At 39.3% G+C, this 23,834-nt stretch overlaps 1 protein-coding gene, 1 long non-coding RNA gene and 1 pseudogene across 3 annotated transcripts; 1 reads left to right on the top strand and 2 right to left on the bottom strand.

The window, feature by feature from the left end:
* Window positions 1-483: 483 nt before the first annotated feature.
* Window positions 484-20,694, bottom strand: DDX19B (DEAD-box helicase 19B). 2 transcript variants are annotated; one of them, XM_039853753.1, is made up of 12 exons: window positions 20,529-20,694; window positions 12,433-12,481; window positions 11,491-11,544; window positions 10,628-10,763; window positions 10,191-10,283; window positions 7,535-7,637; window positions 6,854-6,968; window positions 5,331-5,508; window positions 4,751-4,988; window positions 4,050-4,212; window positions 3,376-3,567; window positions 484-2,947 (listed from the first exon to the last, which is right to left on the bottom strand). In XM_039853753.1, exons 1-12 carry the CDS (start codon window positions 20,583-20,585, stop codon window positions 2,886-2,888), a joined length of 1,440 nt encoding a protein of 479 aa, XP_039709687.1. In that variant the 5' UTR covers window positions 20,586-20,694; the 3' UTR covers window positions 484-2,885. The 2 variants fall into 2 exon arrangements, with proteins under 2 accessions (XP_039709687.1, XP_039710327.1); XM_039854393.1 differs by having other exon boundaries at window positions 2,639-2,947; window positions 11,491-11,640; window positions 20,529-20,549.
* Window positions 4,836-6,829, top strand: LOC120599245 (uncharacterized). Its single transcript, XR_005651917.1, has 2 exons — window positions 4,836-5,006; window positions 5,189-6,829. It is a non-coding gene; the product is annotated as an uncharacterized LOC120599245 (long non-coding RNA).
* A 2,954-nt stretch (window positions 20,695-23,648) lies between the features above and the next one.
* Window positions 23,649-23,768, bottom strand: LOC120602504 (uncharacterized; annotated as a pseudogene).
* Between the last annotated feature and the right edge of the window lie 66 nt (window positions 23,769-23,834).

The raw sequence follows: 23,834 nt of genomic DNA, 5'->3' as shown, positions 1-23,834 counted from the left end.
AAATAATAAATGAGATGGGAACAAAGGGAGAAGATATCTTTCCAAGTCTTATTTTTATTCCTTTCCTAGGACTAGAAAAATAGAATGTAAGGACTTCGTATTTGCTGGCATCTACCTTCTTTCTGATTAGTTAGCCAGCATTGTCTGGTTTACCAGCAGGAAAAAAAGAAATGTAAGCAGCCTTCTGGCAACTGAGTAGCACCCTTGGCCTATGGAGACATCCCAACTGCTCATGTTGGAGCAATGTCAGCTCTGAAATGGAATAGTAATATCAGGTGATGACTAGCTTAAGGGCACTATGTGAGTCTTCACTTATGTCGGATTACTAATACCAGCAACCCAAAACATGCTGTTTTCTTCTTATAGTCATTAATGATGTCTTAGTAACATGAACACATCACAATTAACTTCAGTTAACATGACTAAAGAATACATCAACAATTGATCACTTCTTATGCATACAGCCAATAAACGACACTCGAAAAAATAAAATAAAATCTATTTATCGATAATGAACATATCCAGAATCTTACACTGGATCAAAATCTCCTTTTTCCCAAATTGAGTTTCTCTGTTGTAGGGCACAGTTTATCATTCCATAGATAGGAACTTACTAAAAACAGTAAAAGAAACCCTGGAGACTGAAGCTCAGCAAGGGCTCAATACATTTTACATCACTGATGTCTCAAAACTACAGAAGGTCCCAGGCAGCTGTGGTCCATTGAACACTGGGAGCCAAGCACTGTCAGGAATGAAATGGTCTGTGAGGTAATATGGAATACAATCGACACTGGGGCGACATTCCAGAGCCATCCATAACAGTGAGTCTTAAGTGTCTGAAAGACACACTCCTTTAAGGAGGGAGTCTCTCCCCAGGAAAATGCATTTAAACTCAAAATACTGCATATGCTTCATAGACTACATGAAACCCATCCACTTAATTCTGAGGGGTCTAAGCCCCCAGATTAAGAACCGTTGGTCTAGATTTCTACCAGATACCCATTTACTCCTACTATTGGAGAGTCTGAAGCACATCCCTTCCCATTTTCCTGCTCAGATTTAAGGCTACTCAGTAGATGGGTTACATATGCCACATACATGTGAGAAGGTAGGGGTGTGCTCAGCCTGCAACCTCATGAGGATTTACAGTCCTTTAATTATTGCCTTTGTTTTTAGTTATCTCAGGGTTGGCCCACAGGACTTTGGGGAGGGAGCATAAAATTTCTTTTCTTCTTATAAGACTTGCTGTGTGGGTCAGAGTTGGCCGGAAGCACAGAGAAGATCCTACACAGTCAAGTGCCCACTGGGGGATGTGGCAGGATTGGCAGTCTGTCAGTCTTACTGCAGTATCTGTAACATCAGATTAAAGAAACCACCTGGAGGCTGGCAGTGGCCCCTTCTCTTCCCAGGAGACAAATCTGGCCCTAAAACACAGAAGTGCCTACAAGAAAGGTCTGGGACTGGACTAGTTCTCAACTCTGAAAATCCCTCTTGCAGGCCTGGTCCTAGATAAAGTGGCCATTCTGTATCAAAGTCAAAGAGCTGAAGAAGACTCCTTTTGGCTGGGGCTTCATATTGCTCTTGCAACTCAGTTTCACCTCATCTTTGTTCTGTCACTTTGTGGGTGCCAACAGCCTTGGCCAGGTATGAGGAAATGTCCATTACTATTATTGGCTCTGACTATTCTGCCAAGCAAGAATGGAACAAAGGCCTTGGCAATTATTCTTGCCTTGTACAGATGGATGGCTGTGGTCTACCTAGTCCCTTAGTTGCACCTATTTGTATTCCAAGCGCTGTGAACACAGACGTTCAGAATCCCTTTACAATGAAGATGCCAAATATCTGAAATCATTCCTCAGCTCTGACAAAACCTGCCTTCTGGAATCTGAAGACAAAAGCAAGAATTTGTGACTACTGTAGATCACTTCTGGAGCTGCCTTGAGGCTACTAGCCATTAGCAACTTGAAACCACAATTTTTACTGAGGATCCAAACCTTAGACCCCCTTTTATTTGGTTGGGGTTACTAAGGGATCAAGGTGATATTAGAGATGTAAAAAAGATGCTGCAAGTGCCTGTGAGACCAGGTTTTGTGGCAAGTTAGAGCCATCCCTAATTCTCTACAATTAATTTTTTGCAAGACGTGCCCACTACAAGCAAGGGACTCACCTGTAATCAGATGTGCACTACACACAGATTGCACCAGCTGAGAACAAGTTGGGGTCCTGCAACACAAACTAGCATATACTAAAGATTCCAGGTTGGCATTTTGGTGCATGCTTAGCAAATCCTTTCTTGTTATGGATATTAGGAAAGAGTGGGCTGACAACACTTGGATGCACTGTCCTGTCCCAAATCCAAAGCAGCAGCTCACAGGGTTCCTCTGCTGCTTCACGCCATACTCCAAACATGATGAGTGGCTTATAGACCTATCCTACTTGGGGCTTCTCTCTCTCTCTGTTCCCTCTTCACCTCTACTCTGTCATTTGCACCAGGGCTAGAAGTTGGCCTGAACACTCCTAGCCAGAGAACAGGCAGGGGGTGCCACAAAGATCCTGAGCAAGTGATTAGCTATAGCATCTAGATAAGTGTAACAATGGGGAAACCGCTGGCCAAAAAAAACAAAAAAAAAAAACGAAATTTCCAAAACGTAAATTTCTGTGTATTCACGCCTAATCTTCAAAAGTTGTGTAAACAATATTTTTCTACCTTCCCCCATCATTTGCACAATTTTTGTCAAGTCCAAACGTAATTTAAAATGAGGTAGGTAGTTTCTCTCTACTCATGCCTTCGTCTTTGTGGTGACTACTGAGGCCTGTACATGAAAGCACTATTCTCCCATGCAGGGCGAGTGCCAAGGGCAGGCACCAGGGGCTGGTATTGCTTCTCAGTTGGCTATTTTCTCAATCTCGTCCAAATCATCCGTGTCCAATCTCTCTATTTTCTTATCTGGGGAAAAGAAAAGATTCAAAGAAAGGTCAACATGCAGTTACCATGGAGACACACACCTAAGGAAGGGACAGCACAGCCCGGAGGAAATAAACACACACAGGTCTCTGTCCTACGAGGAACAAGCCCTGCCTCTGGCCACATCGATTCTTCATCTAACCCCAAAGCCTCAGGTGCCTGAGAAAGCGACACGGACAGCAAGAGTCAGAGCCCCAGACCCCTCAGCCTGGCCAAGGGGGAGCTGTCATTTGAGTCCCTGACCCTAACTCTCCAGGCGTGCTCTTTGACAACTTCCATATTGTAGGGAAGGAGGGGACTGTGATAAGGACAAAGCCTCTCTCGGGCCACAGGAAAACCTACCCTTCCCCCACCCCTGGACTTGGCCCTGTGAGGAAAGGACCCTGGTAGAGGACACTGCTAGGACTTACTAAAATGCTCCTGGATTCTGTTCAGGATGTTCATGCTGTGCTTGCTGTCAACCATGTTCACCGCCAGGCCCCTCTTGCCAAAGCGGCCGGTGCGCCCGATCCGGTGCAAGTAGGTCTCGTTGTCCGGGTTCCCATCCTTGTCCACAGGAAGGTCAAAGTTGATGACGACAGACACCTGTTCAACATCGATACCTGCATGAAGGAGAGTTGGAGAGGGGTAAGGATGGAAGACAGAAATCACTGTCACCCAGTCGAGCCACATACACCAACTTCGGGTGGAAGGAGGAGTCTGGGTGGGCCAGCTCTGGGATTCAGGGACAAGTGGCATATAGCAGAACTCAGAGGAAAACCACAGAACACTGGCAGCGCTAACAAAATTATGAAGTCAGTAAGAGAGCTTCTGCTAAACACGAGCACCTAGAGATGCTGCTAAAACCTCAGTGGGTGCCCTAAGAAGAGCAAGTGCCGTTATGAACCAGCCTGTATGTTGCCTTCCAAGTCAGGACTCCGGGCTTCAGTGAAAGTTCTTACCTGCTGAGAGAATCCAGTCTCTCCTAGAAAACAATGTCACCACCCACCCAACCTGATCCCCCCGAACCGTCTCGAACTTTTCACATATGAAGATTTCTCTAGCTACCCCAAGCCTGGCAGACCAGGACACGCTGCCTGCTCACCGCGGGCACACACGTTGGTGGTCACCAGAACCTTCTCTTTGCCCTCTCGGAAGCGCTCAATCACCGCAGCCCTCTGCTCCACCATCATTTCACCACTCAGCAGAGCCACCTGGTGGCCTTCTTTTGACAGCTCTGCTGCCAGCCAACTAGCTGTTTTGCGGGTCTGGAGTGAAAAGAATTGTTTTAAATGAAGATACCTGTAAAAAAAAAAAATGACACCTGCAGAAAAGTGGCTTGTCATCATTAATATACATGAAGACTCTGCTGAGTTCAGTAAGCAGGTTAGGCTTAAAAATTCTCAAATAGAATTTTATCCACATAATTTTTTGCGAATGAATTACTTAAATGATGTTATTGTTCAACTAGGAAGTGTGGTTTCAACCAAAGGTTTTCATTCATAAATAGTCTATATTCTTAATGTTTTAACACTATTTCATTGGGTGTTATTTGGAGTTTTTTCCAAGTTATCTGTTAAGAAGTGGGTTCAAAGAAGGTTCAGATCTTCAGTCTTCCCCTTATAACTCATTATAAGAATATGCCCTGGGGCAGGTAGAGGTGATTCATTTTCTTCCCAGTCCCACACGAGGAACCTGGTCCTTCTCAGGGGGGGGGGGAGGGCAGGGCAATAGCCTCCAGGGCAGCGCCTCCCCCACCAGGCCAGCGCCTCCCCCACCAGGCCTGCTGCTCCTGCTGCTACTCACATGGCAGAAAATCATGGCTTGAGCAATGGTGATGGCCCCGTAGAGGTTACACAAGGCCTGGAACTTCTCGTCTCTGTTATTGCACAGGACGTAATACTGCTTGATGGTGTCCAGTGTCTCCTCCTCGCGCTTCAGTTTGATAATGTTTGGGTCCGGGACCACTTTCTGGGCAAACTTCCACACAGAGTCTTCGAAGGTGGCCGAGAAAAGCAGCATCTGGCAGTTCCTGGGCAGCATCCTGCAAGAGAAAGCCCAGGTACTTGGCGTGATCCTGAGTTTTTCACCGGAACAGCGGAAGCACAGCCTCCCCAGGCTTGGGTGGTCTGCATCCCCAGGAAGGTGGCAGAGGGGGAGGAGCACTGTGGGGAGGAGGCAGAAGCAGACACGGGGCAGGGATGGGGTTGTGACAGATTCCCTAAGTCTCCTTCCTCAACTCAGGCTGACACGGCCCATCAAACCAATGCTTCTGGAAGTGCTAGAGCAAAGAATCTGGCAGGAGCAAGAAGAGGAGTTTGAAGTAAAAGGAGATGCTGCTGCAGATCGGGAGGCCGAGAAGTTCCTGCTGGCTCCAGATTCCTACCTTTGGATGCGGATGCTCTGATCTTGGTGGCCCTGAGTAGCTATCATCACATCGGCCTCATCCAAAACAAACACCTTGATCTTCTTGGGGTCGATGAACTTGAGCTTGGAGCACCAGTCCAGAACAGTCCCAGGGGTGCCGATGACAATCTGCTCACTTATCTTCTGACCTCTTTCCACTGTGGAGACAATATGTGTTCTGTGGGTGTTTCCATGGCAAAGCCAACTCTCCTCCCTGAGAAATTCTAAAGCTATGATTTATTTTAATGCAACTTTTTTATGTTTGCATTAATATTTTATGAAAAGGTTAGGATATCATTAAAGTATTTAATAGACACACACCAAAAGAGAATAATGCTAAAAAGATATAGTAAGGATATAAACAATGTGAAGATGAAGAACTTTTCGGTGGTCATCTTTTTCTGTTTTTAGGCAAGGCAACCCTTGGTTGACCTCACAGATTGCAAGGACCTTATCAGCTTACAATCCCTTGTTTTTTATTTTTTACACCTACAGTACCTGGTCTTCCTAGGTAGTCTCCCATCCAAGTACTAACCAGGCCCGACCCTGCTTAGCTTCCGAGATCAGACGGGCTTCAGTTAACAATCAATGATCCCCATACAAAACTTATTCAAAATCCTCTGCCATTCTAACTCACATCCAAACTGCAGTATTTTTAATATCTTATGATAATTTTTCACTGTTTTATTATCCTACTTTTCAGAACTGACTTCAAGTTGGCATTGTACACTGAGTAGATTTCTGTGAATCATAAAGTCACAGGTTTGTGGTAAAGATCCATAGGACTCAACAAAACTTCCAACAAAATTTAAATTAATTAAATACTGTCTGTTGTAAAACAAAAGTAGAAAAAGTAAATAAAGAAGAAAAAAAAGAATAAAAATACCTCAGTTAATTGCCATGAACATTCTATAAAATTTTTGTTCTTCTAATAACATTAAGAAGAAATTAGGCAATTAAACAAATCTAGAATTTGGGACATTTCATAAGTAACTTGTCTGGTGTGTTCAAACCGTTAAATGTAATGGGGGGGGGCGGGAATGTGGAGGTAACTATTCTAGATTGAAAGAAACTTAAAAAAAGATAATTCGTATACACTGATTCAATCTTGGTTCAAAAACAAAATAGCCATAAAGAAAATACTTTTGGGACAATTGGAGAAAAATGAAAATGGACTAGGTGTTAGTTATTAAAGAATTTGTTAATTCTCTTGGTTGTGATAAGGGTATTGTGGGTATTCTGAAGAACGTCCTCATCAGGAGTTGCACAAAAGTATTTAAAGAAAAAGAGCAACAATGTCTGCAATTTAGTTTCAAACGTTTCACCAGGAATATATACATACACATACAGATAGAGAAAATACTGCAAATGTTAAGTTTTGGAATTTATGTGGAAGGCACATGTGTTCATTGTATTATTTCAACTACTCCATATGTTTAAAATTTTTTCAAAATAAGAAGTAGTTATTAGCTTAATGAATTAGGACTACATATTCATACTCACATTTATTGCCACGAACAGCATAAGCTAGCTTCAGTTCAGGGTAAAATTTGCCCATCTGCTCAATCACTTTTCCCGTTTGAAGGGCAAGCTCATACGTAGGGGAGAGGCACAAACACTGGTAGGAAGAGTGCAGCGTGAGAATTCAAGGCAATACTTCGTTTGCATTAGGGAATACGATTTGGATTTAGTTATTCCTCCAGCTGAGGCTGAAGGAAAGAATATATAAAGTGCACACCATTTGATTCTTTAGCCTACAAATCATAAGTTAAAATTCTTAGGGGTTAGAACTCTGGCTGGGTAAAGACACTTGAAAACAGCTACTGGCCACGAGAATACCAAAACCTACAAGTGAGCAAGGATCTGAAATTCCAACTGGAGATTAGCTTCCTTTTCACTTTCTCAGAAAATTCTCAACTTTCTAATGGATGATTGCTGTAGATGGAGGAGGTTTTTCCTGCAAGTAACAGAGCCACGCCTATCGCCAGTATCCCAGAACTGGCAAACCATAGAAGGGGAACAAGATTTTTATTGTTAATAGAAGATCAACCATGTTGTCTGTGCTCAACTTAAGGAGTCCTAGTTTATGTAAAAATTAATATGAAACTTGGCTTTTAATCTATCAAATGGCATTTCCCTTCTAGCTATACATTAGCAGAAAACTCAAATTCACCAAGCCCTTACCTGCGGGTATCTGTTTGCAGGTTCTACTTGGCTGAGCATGGCCAACACAAAAGCAGCTGTTTTACCAGTACCAGACTGAGACTGGGCAATTAAATTCTGTGGGCTGCACAAGAAAACAAACGATTTAGGAGCTTAAATCTCGAGTATCCTTTCAGTTAATAAAAATGAAGAATAAAGCTTAAAGAGTAAGTATTCAAAATTAATTCACAGAAAGAGGCCTTGGATTCTATAGTAGTTATATATGTTAGCTATATGTCCAGAGCACTACAGAGAGAATATTTTATGGTGGTATTTTATTTTATATTTTGAAGTACTCCTTATCTTTTATCTAGCCTCAGAACAGCAGCCAGTGATTCTTTTAAAATGCTAGTCTGCTTTTATCACTTCTTTGCTCAAAAACCTCTCAATCACTCCTGATTTCATTCAGAGTAAAAAATCCTTATAATGTCCTTGTGGGGGCATAAAAAATAAACTTTCCTCCCACCTTTAAGTTCTTCTAGCTGGGCTAGTAATCAACATGAGACAGATTAACAAGAGATAATGTCCCAAATTTATTACAGATGTATATTTGAAGGTGCCAGAAGAATATGAGACCTGAAGATGCATTAGGCAGTTGAGGTTTATATGCCATTTTGGACAAAGGAGAAGGGTGGCAGGGGTCTGGGATTCAAATGAAAAATAGGCAATTCAAAGGGAGATAGAGAGCAAATATGTGGCAAACAAATTCTTGCTGGGCAACCTAGAAACAATAGGACACAAACCTAGAAGTTCAACAAACAGGCTTTGCTAGATTTCTCCCTGTCTGCCACATTTCGTTTATATTTCTATGCTAAGGTGATGTTCCCTTTCTTTAAGCAGATCTTTCTATCTGGATCCCTTTAGGCAGATAAGGGGGAAGAGGTGGGTTCCTCAGTCTTTTGTTTCTCAATAACCAGCTTAAAAATGTCCCAAAAGGCATGTTTTGGAGTGGCAAAATTTTAATCCCCATCACCTTACAAGGTTTCTTACCTGATCTGACTCCCTATTACCTGTCTGCTCTAATATCCTACTACCCTCTCCCTTACTGACTCCACCCCAACACAGTGGCCCCCATTCTGTTCTGAAAACATGCCAGCCATGCTCCCATTTTAGGGCTTCTGCATTGACTGTAATCTGCCTGGGACAACTGTCCCCAGATGACATGTCAACTCTCTCCTCTGCTTCAAGTCTTTGTTCAGATAGCACCTACTTGATGCGATCCTTCCCTACTTGATTTAAAATTGTAACCTACTTAGAAGTGCCTTAAAAAACAAGACGCATTGGTAGTTAGATGTATGATAAAGTATAGTAAAGTGTTAGTGGTAGAATCTAGATGGTGGGTATATGGGTGTTCACTATAAAATCCTTTCAACTTTATTGTATATTTAAAAATTTTCATAATAAAATGTTGGGGATAAAATTGCAATCAGGTCCTTGGGATTCCTGATCTCCCCCATCATGCTCTATTTCTTTTTCTCCTTAGCACTTATCACCTTTAAAAAAAACAACTTTATTGACATATAATTCATACACCATACAATTACCCATTTAATGTATACAATTTAGTGGTTTTTTATATATTATTTTTAAAACTGTGATAAAATATATAACATAAAATTTGCCTTCAGTGGCATTGATTACATTTATAATCGATCGCCTTTTAACATACTATATATTTTATTTATTTTTAATAAAAATAAAGTTATCTATATTCCAAACTATAATGTAAGCTCCTAGAAAGCAGAAATTTTGGTCTGTTTTGTTCGTTAATGTATCCAAGCACCTAAAATAGTACCTGTTACAAACCAGGCACTCAATAAATATTTGTTAATGAAGAAAAGGTACTAGTAATTCTCTCAGGTCTCTTCTTGTATTGACAACCTAAAAATGAACATCTATGAAAGCCTCAAGAGCCATAAATACAAATGACTAATGTGAGACAATCTAACATTCCATTTATTCATCTTAAGTATGCTCAAAGTTTCAAGTTAAAGGTTGCATGCAGTACAATTTTACATAATGTGGGGATCAACTTCTATAAAAAGTTCTTCATGCTCTAGAACCTTGTTACTCAAAAAGTGGTCTGACACCAGCAGCATCAACATCACTTGGAAGCTTAAGAGAAAATGGCAAACCCTCAAATCTACTGAAATCAGAATTTGCATTTTAATAAATTCCTATGAAATTCATATGCTACGAAACTGAGAAGCACTGTGCCAGAAAACGACCATAGTAACTGTACTACTCTGGTCATCTAGAGCCTGGTCTGGTGCTTGCCTACTGTATTTGGCACAATAAATTCTAGCTATCCATATAATGAAATCATGGTGTATATGAATGATATACACGTATATTTACCAACACAGAAAGAGGATCATATAATTAAATTTTGAAAAAGTAAACATTTCATATGGTTCCATTTTTTAAAGAAGTATACATATATAAGTTTATATAGAAAGAAGTCTAGAAGTCTCTACTCCAAATAGTAATAGAATGCGGGGGAGGGAGATTACAAATAATTTCTCTTATTTTTCATTGTTTCCTAACTTTTGTAAAATGAGCATGTATTGCTAATATAATAAAGGTTTTTAAAAAGTGGAAAATTAAAAACAGGATAGATTTGTGTCAGGACACATACGGCTCAGCAAGCATCAAAGGCAACGCATTCTCTTGTATCTTGGATGGACGGTTGAATCCCATGGCATAGACTCCCTGGAGAAGCTGTGGTTTCCTAGAAAAACAATTAATACTGAAAGTCAGTCTTCTGGGTTGAGGAAAGAAACCAAATATCTGGGGGATTTTTTCTCTCTTTTTCACTGCTGTTACACACAGTTTATAACTGACAATACTTGAACTGTGCTGAACTGAGCACAGTGTGTGAATACAGATAAAATTTTTATAGATTATCTGGAAATTTTACTTAATAGCCTAAAGCAGCTAATTTTTTTTTTTTTTTTAATTAAACTTATGTTAGCTACAAATGTTCTGCTAGTGATGAAAAAAAAAACGTATAACAGGCCGAGGATCTCTAAACACAAAGGGGAGAGTGGAGAGTCAGCAAGCAAAAATACTCACAGCCGAAGCTCCTCAAAAGACTTCACTGAGTAGAGGGGAGAGTTTGGATCCCGCTGCAGGACTTCCACTTGGTTTGTGTTATCGACCAGGTTGCTTCTGATCAGCTTGTTGAGTAACGACTGGGCAGCTCTGTCCTCTGTCAGGAAAAAGGGAGCAAAGAAATTTAAAAGTCTGTGAAATCTACCATGACCTCATCTGCTTATCTGAATTCAATTGCCAGTGGTATTTTAAGCAATAACATTTGTACTGAGACTTCTAATTCAAGGTATATCATAGTTTTGATTTATAAACAATTAAAATAGTTCATTTTATTAAAGAGAAAAGTTATGATATTCATAGCATCCATCTTGGCCTCATATTCTTCTCCAGAATTCTATTCCTAACAATCTTCCTTTCCTGAAGCTATCTATTCCTCCTATCTAGACTCAAATATTTACTCTCCAATTTGCACTCAATATAAACTTAAAATGATTAGCTTAAATATATCACAACAACGAAAAAAATTAACAAAGTCTGTATCTTGATATGGTACAAGCTGTTTGCATCTTGTTATCCATCTTAAATATGTCAAAATATCATTAAGTTTGATTTTATTAAATAATGGAGATGCAATTTCCTTTTGTAATGCCCGGTACAAGAAAGTCATTTGGGGAATATTTTCTGCTGCTGCTGAAGTCCATCAGTTGTTCAAAGTAAAATTTCTCTAAAATGTAAACAGAATTCCTTCACCAATGACTATGGTGAACTTTTATTAGCACGGTGACTCTCATTAAAGTCAGGCCAAGTTGGGTGTAAAAATGAAGCCTCTTAACAATCCATCCTCTTAGAATAGAACCTTATGCATGTAGCTCTCAGGCTGTTACCTTTCTCTTCTTCATCTGTCTTCTCTGCATTAGCATTGGTCTTGACAACAGCACCTTTATCAGACACAAAGTGGCTGTCATTCAAAATCACATCCCATACCCAACAGCTGAGACAATTCATATTCTATGAGACACTAGAAACGTAAAGGCCTAGGGAGCAAAAAAAACAATGAGGAAACCAAGCACAGATAAAAACATTTGATTGTTCCTAAATAAACAAAGGTATGAAACACTGTTGCTTATATTTTAATCCTTTCCTATTCCGTGTCCTCTCACCATACCTCAAAAACTAATGTTAATTTCCCTCATAGCATCAATATTTATGAAATGTAATAGATGATTACAGAGTTCAGTGTCAGAAATCACCTTGCTTCTCAACAGAGGAATATCAAATTTCATCAATATATGAATACAATACTGCCATTAAGATTCTGTGTATACAAACTGTTGATTAATAGCAGTGTATATTCAAACAATGTTGTAGTTATGTAATATACAGAAAACAGACTGCAAGTGAGTTCAGAATCAGGAAAATATTAGTTTTCCCCCTATAATATCAAGTATATCAATAAAAATTTAATGGAAATTTAGATTTTTGGTACATGCTTCCAGAATAATTACAGTAGGTGAACTCTCAGGTTGCTCATACTTTATCTCATTTTAAATTGAGAAATATTTTTTAAAACGACAAATAATCTTTGGCAGTATAGTCTCATGGTTAGTAATACATGTAATAATTTATAAGTCAATTAGGCATCCTCATGCATATATTAAGCACAATATAAAACAAAACAACCCAGTTTGTTGATTTCCAAATCAAATGACTGCCAGTATCTGCCAGCCCCACGTCTGGTACATAATTAATATTTTTCCAGAGTACTGTCAAAACGGAAATACTAAAGTAAATCACATTTGTTTTCAAATTAGCTTTTAGTTACTCACCATTGGCATCTGGTTTGATTTTCTCTTCCTTAAGATGCAAGTTGCTCAACTAAATGGAGAATATGGGGGGAGAGAAAGTGTCAGGAAAATCACTTAAAAGATTTTGAATCAACAAAGCCACCCCAATAAAGCTGGGGAAAAATGAGCCACTCTCAAGACCTATTCATTAGGTCTATTCATTAAGTTGTTCTGCTGGGCTCCTTTTGTTTACTGTTTCAGCAAGAATAAACAAAATTTCCCATAAATAAATCAGTAGGAAAAAAATTGGTTACACAGAAGCTCAAAATGCTAATCACAATCCTTAATTACAATCCCTAAATTTATAATTGCAGCCCCTAGAGAGAATTATAATTTGCGAGTTTGCTTAATGTTCTGATTACAAAGACTCTCCCAGTAGAATATCATTTGAGTTGTCATTCTCTCATATTCCAAACAAGAGCAAATTTAAAGAGATATTGGAAAATGCATCTGTGGGTAGGAATCAATTATGTTGCAGGATGTTTGAGCCACAGGACAACAGTGTACCAATATCCAGCCTCACATTCAGATCACTTTGTGCTGGATGTCTGATATAAATTGGGAACAGCCTGGAGCATCGTGGCATACTGTGTAATCAAAATGCCCAGCTGGCTTAAATAAGAATAGAAAGGAAAGGACAGAGCAAAGAGACATTTCAAAGAAAAATTATCAGGACTTTGATCAAACACTATAAATTAGGAGTATACTGGCAGGACTTTTATCCCCTATTAGAATGAAAATACCCTTTTAGTTGTCAATTATACCTCAATAAAGCTGGAAAAAAATTCCTTAAAGACAGGAGATAAGTTTATTTTTAACTGCTCTTTGAATCTAGCACAAAGCAGGTGCTATAATAATAAAATAGTGGGGCCTAAGATATCACTTGGTTCAGGGTAAAAGAATGAAAATCACCAGAATCAAATGGCTATTTCTTAAAGCACCACCTACAAAGGTTCTTTATGTCTTGAGGTTCATTTCTGTCTTTCCTCTAAGACCAAGAAGGGAGAAAGAGGAGGAAGAAATTAAATCGTTTGTTTTAATGGGTGGTTAGTGAGGAATGGAGGAACCTCATGTCTACTGAAGGAAATTAAGAAGGGAGTTTCTGGTGTGTTTGCTTTGGTGTCGGGCCAGCGGGGAGGTGAACACACTGGAGAGACTGGCGAGAAAGGAAATTGGCCAAAAATGAAATCATCATAAAGCAGTAAAAATTCTTCATTAATTCTGAAGGACAGAGAACACACTAATAGATAACAAATATGAAGCAACCAGCACAGTGTGTGACATATAGTAGATGTTTAATATATTTCAGTCTTTAAAAAAGCACTGCTCCCATCTACGGCCATGCCACCCTGAACATGCCCGATCTCGGCTAATCTTAGAAGCTAAGCAGGGTTGGGCCTGGTTAGTACTTGGATGGGAGAACAGGAATACCAGGTGCTGTAAGCATTAAAAAAATAAAATAATAAAATAATAATAAAAATAGAAAAGCACTCCTCCCTGCCCATCCTCCCAATGAACCTAGTTTAAGTCTAGTAGTATTTAGAGCTGTTAAAAAAAGACAGTCAGGCAGACTGACTGACTTACTGGCCGTATTTACAAGACTAAGGATAATAGTACTCACTTCTAGAGTGATAAAATACTATGTAAAATAAATGATAGGGCTGAGGTATAAATGAGATATGATATAAATGAGTTAAAAATATCCATTACTGTAAAGCATTTTAATATTCAATAGTAAAAGGACAAACCATTCTTTTGTTGATATTATTCAAATTGAAGTTAACAGTGAATAAAGAAATAGTTAAAATAACTAAAATGCAATATGTAGGAAAAGGTGATAGCAAAAATGTAAATGAAACAAATCGATGTTTTAATTACAATATATCAGAATTCTGGAGAGGGCCCAGCAGAATCTAAAAACATAAGCAGCCCTCGCTTGGCTTATAAGCGTCTCAAAAAGCCTATAAGGCAAAAGCAGCAAGACAGTGAGGTTTGTATTACCTGCAGAGTGAGTGAACTGACACTGGTTCACTCAGGTACCTTCCTTTGCTGTGTTTATTTGGACCAAAAATGAGAAACCAATTTCTCTTGTAACTTCATTGGAAACCATTCTGAATTCAGAAAATTAACCAAAAAAGCAAAAGCACTCACCTTAGAATATCCACATTTTTTCAATGCCTTTAATTAATATTTTGGTTTTTAAGATATGTTAAGATAATTGAAAACTATAGAGTTACACATTGCATTTTATTCAAAAGCTCCTTTAGAAAGGATTATTGTGCCATAAGAAGGAAGATTTAATGGTAAGTGAACTTAACTGAATAGAGATTGCCTTAGGCAAAATGGTGAAGTAGGAGTCTTATTCATCAGTTCTCTAATCTGTTTACTCTCCTCTAAATCAAAAAAGAAATCTCCAGGGAAACAAAAGGGAACAAAGGGAGTCACTAGGGAATGAGGAAATAAATATAAATAGAATCTAATATTTTCTAATCCAAAATGAATAAGAAATGATTATTTAAAATACAGTAACCTTGCACTATGCTGTAGGTGCACGTAATAGTCACCTACGTTATGCAATGCCTATGGGGATCTTTAGTGGGAATTCCATAAAGGCAGAGGGTAACAGAAGCATCTTTACTCATTTATTCAGTTTTAGAATACTGTGATCTATTATAATTTACCTGTGCATGCTTAAGTAGATTCACAGATCTTATCCAGGTTCAACTAACTAATCCATACAATACGGACAAGTAATTTAAAAGATTCCTGCAAAGAAATTATGAATTATAGATAACAACAACAATAATAATAGCTATCATTTACATAGTACTTATATCATGTCTGTAACTAGTGAGGTAGGTCCTATGATCATTCCCATTTTACAGATGTGGAAACCAAAGTACAGAAAAGTTAAGCAATTTGCCCAAGGTCGTATAAGTAGTAAGCGAAGGACTGACCCAGAATACAAATCTAAGTCTGTCTGGCTACAAAGTCTGAGGTCTTAACCTATACATACCAGTGCTTCCTCTCACAGATAATACTAATCTCAAAGAAAATAATAATCTTAAGGATGATACAATGATGCAGCTGCTTCAAAAACAGTCTGGCAGTTCCTCGAAAGTTAAACACAAGAATTACTACATAATCCAGCAATGCCACTTCTAGATATATATGCAGTAAATTAAGAATATATATCCACACAAAACGTACATGAAGTGATCACAGCAACATTATTCATAATAGACAAAAAGTAGAAACAATCCCTATGTCCATCAGTGGACATGATGAATGGATAAATAAAATGTGGTATATCTAGAACTGGAATATTATTTGGCAATAAAAAGGAATGAATACTGATACCTGCTGCAACATGGATGAACTTTGAATGAACTTTGAAAACACTTGCTAAGTGAAAGAAGCATATTATATGATTCCACTTATGTGAAATGTCCAGAATAGGCAAATCTAAAGAGACAGAAAGTAGATTAGTGATTGCCTAGGGCTGGGAGGTTGGAGGGAAATGGAAAGTGACAGCTAAGGCATACAGAGTCTCTTTCTGTGGTGATAAAAAAGTTCTAAAATTTAGGTGATGGTTGCAGAACTCTTGTGAATATACTAAAATTCAGAAAACTGTCTTAAATGAATAAATTGCATGGTATGTAAATATCTCAGTAAAGCTGTTATTTAGATAAAGTTAAAAGGGTAAAATCCCACCGTAATGCTCTAAAAATAGGATACCAAGATTAAATTTTGTAAAATGTAGGTTTTGTTGTTTGTTATGAGGTAAATAAAATAGCTAGTACAGACCTGCTGCACATGACAAGAGCTAATCATATCATATCTGAATTTCCATTATCACAGGGTGATATTATTATGAGTTTCTGTTCTATCTTAAAGATAATTCTAACACAAACTCAAGCAAAAAAGAAAATGACAAAGCTACCCACTCCTAATGAACTCTCTTAGATATAGCGATAGGTTAAAAGAATGACAATCTGACCTGATGAGAAGTTAGTTAAAAAATTTAAAACCATAAATAAATAAATAAATTCAAAACTATTTGAAATACATTTTCATATCTACAATGGCTAATGATATGTTTTTTCCTAAGTATATAGTATGCCTTGAGATATTAGCTAATGAAAGTATAAAGCCAGCACAAAGTACTATAAAACATTTATCTTTCTCAGCTTTTATTGCTTTTGCATATGTTTAAAATGTACATATTTAGCAAAATAGTATAGTGTGAAATTTCTAAATAGATATGTATATATTGAGAGTGCGTGTCCAAAAGTTTCTTTCTGACAGAGCCATGTTAATAGAAAAACAAGACTACAGCTCATTTACTCAATTAACAGTGCCTGTTAGGCTAGGCATAAGAAATGGTGAGATGAATAAGGTAAAAGCCACAGTGGAGGGAGGGGATGCCATGATGAAAATAGCAGCATTAAGTGGAAACATAGATACTGAGTGCTGAGACATCCACCTTCCCCTTCCATTCAAATCCCTGAATACTAACATGGAGTCAGACTTTGACCTCCAGGCAGGAAATTTGAGGATCCCTCTTAGCAAAATCTGGCCAGTCAGAAGGAATGTTCTCAGGACACTAAAGAGATACAGTTAAGGTCAGAATTGACAAGCCCCATTCATGTGTTTAGAGCTTCCACTTATCTTTTCAGTCACCCGCTCTTAAATATGAGAAGACAATTAAGAATTACAGACATCTGAGAAGTTTTCATCATGGTTTCAGTTACCCAGAGTCAACTGTGGTCTGAAAATATTAAATGGAAAGTTATAGAAACAAACCATTAAGTTTTAAATTACATGCCATTCTGAGTAGCATGATGAAGTCTCATATAGTCCTGCTCTGTCCCTCGAAACATTGCTTTGTCTAGTGTGTCCATGTTGTATGTACAGTACAATAAGATATTTTGAGAGAGAAACCATATTCATATAACTTTTATTACAGTATATTATAATCGTTCTACTTTATTATGTTATTGTTGTTAATCTCCTACTCTGCATAAAATATAAACTTTATCATAGGTATGAATGTACAGGAAAAAACAGTATATATAGGGTTTGGTACTATCTGCAGTTTCAAGAATCCCCTGGGGATCATGGAAAGCATCCCCCTTGGACTACTGTATCTGCAAACCACAAATCTGATAAAGGACTTATATCCAGAACAGATAAAGAACTCTCCCAACTTAATGACAAGAAAACAATCTGATTTTTAAAATGGGCAAAAGTTTGAAAAGCCACTTCAAAGAAGTTGTATGGATAGGACATAAGCACATGAAAAGATTCTAAACATCTATAGTCATTAGGGAAAATGTAAATTAAAACCACAGTGAGATACCACTATACACCTATTAGAATGGAGTAAAAAAACAGCCATGCTGTGCTGGTGAGGATGTGGAGCAACTATAGTTCTCATATTATCGCTGGTGGGAATACAAATTGGTACAGACACTTTGGAAAACAGTTTGGCATAAACTAATTTATAAAGTTAAACATACTCTTAACATATAGCCCAGTAAATCTCCTATTAGGTATTTACCGAAGAGACTTGTAAGCTTAAGTCCATACAAATATCTGTATCCTAATGCAGATAGTAGCTTTATTCATAATTGCCAAAAACTGAAAAATACCCAAATGTCCATCAACAAAAGAATAAGCAAACTGTGGTATATCCATATAATGGAATACTACTTACTCGGCAATAAAAAGGATGAAACTATTAATACATATAACAATAAGGTCGAATCTCAAATGTATTATGCTAAGTGAAAGAGGCTAGATTTTTTCCAAAAGGTCACGTCTGATTCCATTATATGATATTTTGGAAAAGGTAAAACTACATTGACAGAAAAAAAATGAGCAGTTGCCAGAGAAGGGTAGGGAGAAGGGCTTAACTGCAAAAAGTCTGAGGGAACTTTTTGGGGGTAGTAGAGATGTTCCATATTTTGATTTTGGTGGTTGTTACACAACTGGATGGCTCTGTCAAAATTCACGGAACAGGGGTAAGTTTTACTATATAAAAATTATACCTCAGGACAAACAGAGACTCATGGACATGGGCAATAGACTAGTGGTTACCAAAGGGTGGGGTGGGGAGGGGAGAGGTAGATGGAGTAAAAGGGGTCAAATATGTAGTGACAGAAAGAAATCTAACTATGAGTAGTAAACATACAATGCAATATATATATATATATGCCTTACTGCTGAATTGTACACTTGAAACTTACTGGATTTCATTAACCAATGTCACCGTAATAAACAAAAAATTATACCTCAAAATAAGCTTGACTTAAAAAAATTAGAGGGCCAGTCTAAAAGATTCAACATTCAACTAATAAGAGTTCTTGAAAATGGGAATGAAGTAACAAACAAAAGGGGGAGAAATCAACAAGGAAAAATTTCAAGAATATTTCCCATAACTGAAAGATAAGAATTTGCCAGACTGAAAGGGACCCACCCAGTGCTCGGTAAAATGTATGAATACAGGCTCCCCTATCACAGACCCCTACCAAGACACATCATCATGAATTTTCTGAATAATGGAAATAAACAGACGATTCTCCAAGAAAGGGAAAAACAGGTCACTGCTGGAATCAGAATGGTCTCAGGCATCTCAACAACAAATATAGAAATCTAAAAAGGAAATGGAAAAAAATGCCTTTAAAATTTGGCAGGAAAATAATTTCCAACCTATAATTCTACACTCACACTATTAAGCGAGGATGAGACATAATAAGATATTTTGGAAAAATGCAATAAAAAAGTTTACTTCCTGTATACCTCCAGAAAGCTGATGGACGGCTCCACCAAATCAAGAAAAATGAAGAGAGGGAATACAGAAAGGAGAGCCAATACAAGAGAAGAGAAGAGGAAACCCTGGAATGAAGGCAAAGGGAAATTTACTCTGTTCTCCATCCCCCAAATCAGCTGTGCTGCAAACACAGGAGGAACTAGTCCAGTATGAAGCAAGGCTAACAGACCTGGGAAAGATTGAACTGATAGAATACTTGATATGTCTGTACATCCTGAGATAAGCTTAGACAACTAGCAAAGAACTTAGGGTTGAATTGGTGAGAAATACAAAACACAAAACAAAAACACAAGGCAATTATAAATTCCAAGAAAAAAACAAAAAGTTTTATAGGAAAGTAAAAATGTTCAATGTTACAATAATATAAACTTGAAATACTGATCTAACTAAAGCTACAATATAATAAAAAGATAGGGAATGGGAAGGTGTGCATGCGTGCTGGGGAAAAGAAGGTGAAGAGTCAAAATCAATAAATACTTAAAACTGCAAATTCAGGAAGTAGCAAAACAAGCATGTGACTTAGGGAACAAGAAGCTCAATACTGTAAATCAGTTTCAAGAGAAACAGTAGTTGTCTCTGGGGAAGAAAAAATTTGGTGGTAGTGGGAACCAGTATATAAAACTATTGATTCTTTGACTTATGTGTATATCACTTATTTTTTATCAGTTATAAGATAAAATAAGACAAAGTCCTTGTTCTCTAGGAATTCACAGAAATAAGTACTAACAAGTTCAAAGCACTATCAGAATGTCTAGGTGAGAGAAATTAATTCTACATAGTAATGTTTAACACATACCTCACTGACTAGGTGTTAGGCCCAGAACAAAGTTAAGCAGATCAGGAGAGGATTTACTGACTGCCAGCATCACTAAGCAAGCTGAGGAAGCACAGATACGAGCGACCCATGGTCCTTTAGCCCAGAAACTCAGAATCAAGAGGTGGAAAATGACACCTACAAAAGTGATTACAATCCAGGGTGGTGAGTGCAATCTACGATCAGTCCGGATTCCAGGAGGACAGGCAGGCAGCTGAGCTGGGCTCTTTAGCGATGGGAGCACTCACCCGCGCTTATGTAACCTGAGAAGCCTGGGAAGCGGGTAAACAAAGCCAGCTCAGGGTCCAGGCTCCATCCCCACCCTCACCCCATCCCGGCCCTGACCAACCCAGGGAGTGTCCTTTCCCAGGTATCTGATCCCCGGCCAAAACTGGCCCTCTGACCGTTTTACGGCTGAAGACAACTCACCGACTCGGCCGCCGCTTCCTGCTCGTCCACCGCCAGGGCCCACGAGTCGGTGGCCATGGTCCCAGGCGCGGGTGGGACGCTGGTGCTGGCGGACTCGCCGGCTGTCACCGCGCGATCGTGGGCTCCGGGGGGTTGCGGTGAGCCCGGTTCCGGCCCCACCGAGGGGGAAGTCATTCGCTCCGGTGCTGGGGACCGGAAACGGCGCGCCGCAGTGACGTCTGAGTCCGCGCCGGCCCTGGGCCCCTTGGGGCTGTCGCTTCTGTCGCCTTCAGACCCCCACCCTCACCTCCTGCTTAGCTCACGCTTTCTTATCCAACATCCAGAACCGCAGGCTGAAGTAGTTATCTTAAAGTGCCTAAGCTCTTGTTAACTGCTCTGCAACCGAAGAGCAAAAACCACATTCCCGCCCAGCACAGTGGCATAGAAGCAGCTCATGTAGTTTGAATATATCGAAACACAAAACCATTCATTTCAGGTAGTCACCAAAAAGCACACTGAAACAAGCAGATCTTTTTTCTCATTTTTCAGGTTGGTAATTTCAAATGTCCAGGTGTTGGTCAGGGTGTTGGGAATCAGCCCTCTCAAACATGGGTTAAAAATATGTCCCACAGACTATGTGGCAACACCACTCATAAGAATTTCACCTTGAAAAAGACTCAAAGAAGGTGCTAGGGAAATGTGTTCCAGGTAGGGAATTCCAGACAAGAAAGAGCAAGGATATTTGGGGAATTGAACAGACACAGCGTTTCTGTGGGGATGGACAAGAGCCAGGGATGAAGAGGCTGGTAGGAAGTGGATGACGCTTTATGAGCATATGCGTTCACTCCAGGGAACGCTTCCACATCTGGTATGATTTTTGAAGTTAACTGTGCCTAAAATCCCAGCTCTCCCATGTAAGGGTTGTGTGACTGGGAGAATTTTTTAAAAGGCGAAAATATCTTGTGCTTTTAGAGGAAGTAAAAATAAGGATTAAATGTGACAGATGTTTTCCCCAAACAGGAACCATACAAGCTTCTCTCTCCTTGCTATTTCACTAGAAAAAAGCTGGGCATTTTCCTGCAACCTAAGAAAATGAATCCCCACATCTCTCACTTGCCAATATTCCACTATAATAAATTAATTTCAAGAAGTAGTGAACTGGATGTGGAATTCTACCTGGAGAGTATGAGTAAAAATGTTTGGAAAACGATAAGACAGTTCCTGGCATTTCTTTACGTGCCATGATTCTTTTCCTCCTGCACCTTTAGGAAGTTAATTTGGGGAAGATTATTTTGGATCCTACAGGGGAGGACATGCACAAAGAAAAAGGCAAACACACAGCTGAGAAGCCGTGACCTACATCTCATCATGTCAAAAGCAACCTTGGGAATATTTTGCCAGAGAAATTATACTCATCACAGAGCTAAAGGAGGTTAATGACTTAAAAAAAAAAAAAAAAAAAAAAAAGCTTAACGAGGTTAAAAAATAAATCATCAAAGGTGCCAGACTGTATATACTAGAATCCACTTATGCAAAACAAAAACAAACTCACATATATGCTTATACCCACTATACAAAATGTTTAAGATACACTCAAAATTGATAACAGTGGCTGCTTATAGTGAGGGGCTCTAGAAATTTGGGGTGGGAGAGGCTTCCTTTTCATTGTGTACTCTTTATACTCTGAAATTTATTTTCCATGAGCCATGTTTTCCTCTTAAAATTGTATTTCGGATGAACAAGAAAGGTAATGATGTAATGAACATCTAGGTTCCCACCTCAGGGCTTAAGAAATAAAACGCTTAAGACTTAATTGAAGCCTCCGGCATAGCCATCCCAAGAGACAATAGCTCTCTTGAATTTGGTGTTCATCCTTCCTACAAATGCTTTTACATGTGATGCTTTTTCTATTAAAAAAAAAAAAAAACTTAAAAATAAGCTTCAGGATTCTAGACTCTTCTATGTCCACCTCCCACACCTACACAAAGTGAGGCTCCTGTTACGGAGGAATCTGGTATCCAAAGTGGAGTGTGAGAGAGGACTGGGGAATAGGAGCATCCAGATTTGAATTCAGCCTCCTGCATTTACTCCCACCGTGACTTTAGGCAACCTCCGCCTCCTCTGAAATCATGCTAAGTATCCTTCCCATAGTTCGAGGATTCAACGAGATCACAACGTTAAGGCCATCGGTCCAGTGCCTAGCCTATGGCGAAGGCTCAATAAATATTAGCTATTATTATTATGTCTGCCCTCCTCCCAAGGGTGGGGGCAAGGAAGATGCCTAAATGTGGGGGAAAAAAGGTCTCATTTCTATCCTCCGAGATACTCACGTCGCCCACGGGCAGAGCAAGCGGAAAGCGGCCCAGGACACGACCTCGTACTCTGCCAGCAGCCCCAGCCATCGCCTCTCAGCAGGGCAGTTACCTCTACCAACGGCCACCTGAGCCTCATTCGCTGAGGCCTGGAAGCAGGTCCCACCAGCCAATCAGCGCGCCCACGTACCTTGGGGCAAATGGCCGAGTTAAGGCTCCAGCAGGGGGCGCCTTTGTGTGAGTTTTGTCATTTTTTACTTACTGTATCGCGCTCCCTGGCTAGGCCGGGAACTCCATGAGGGCAGGGCAGTCCACTCTTTCTTTAATGTTGATCTTCCGGGGCTAACGCATAATAGGCACTCATTTGGTGAACAAATAGATGAAGAATGCACCCCCACCCCAAAGAGAAAACTTTTTAATCTTTGTCTTTGAACAGAATGGTGAAAAAGCTCATTCTCCAGTTTGGGCCATTGCTACTCCAATGTGATCTCCCAGCAACATAGACAACACCTGGGAGCCCATTAGAACTGTGGCATCTCAGGCCCCACTTCAGACCTACTAAGTCTGGATCTTCATTTTTAAGATCCCAGGTGATTCATACAGCACTGTATGGTCTCAAAACAATTATTCAGTCAACCCCATTCTGTCTGATAAACATTCTAAGTCTACAGATGCTAATGGTAGCTTAGGTGCCATGGGAGAGTTAGAATCTAGGGCTATGTTTTTTTTGTTGTTGTTTGTTTGTTTTAGGTGAGGCAACCCTTGGTTGACCTCACAGATTGCAAGGACCTTGTCAGCTTACAATCCCTTATTTTTTTTATTTTTTATGCCTATACAGAACCTGGTCTTCCTAGGTGGTCTCCCATCTAAGTACTAACCAGGCCCCGACCCTGCTTAGCTTCTGAGATCAGACTGGATCAGGCTCGTTCAGGGTGGCATGGCCATTGACTAGGGCTATGTCTTTCCAAAACTAAGTATTTCAGTTGTGCTTTCTTGAGCTCCTGTTATCTTGCTC

This window comes from Pteropus medius, unplaced genomic scaffold, assembly GCF_902729225.1.
Source record: "Pteropus medius unplaced genomic scaffold, Ma_sr-lr_union100, whole genome shotgun sequence".
Taxonomy (NCBI): Eukaryota; Metazoa; Chordata; class Mammalia; order Chiroptera; family Pteropodidae; genus Pteropus; species Pteropus medius.
The sequence above is the reverse complement of the archived record's forward strand: the minus strand, read 5'-3'. Positions and strand labels throughout refer to the sequence as shown.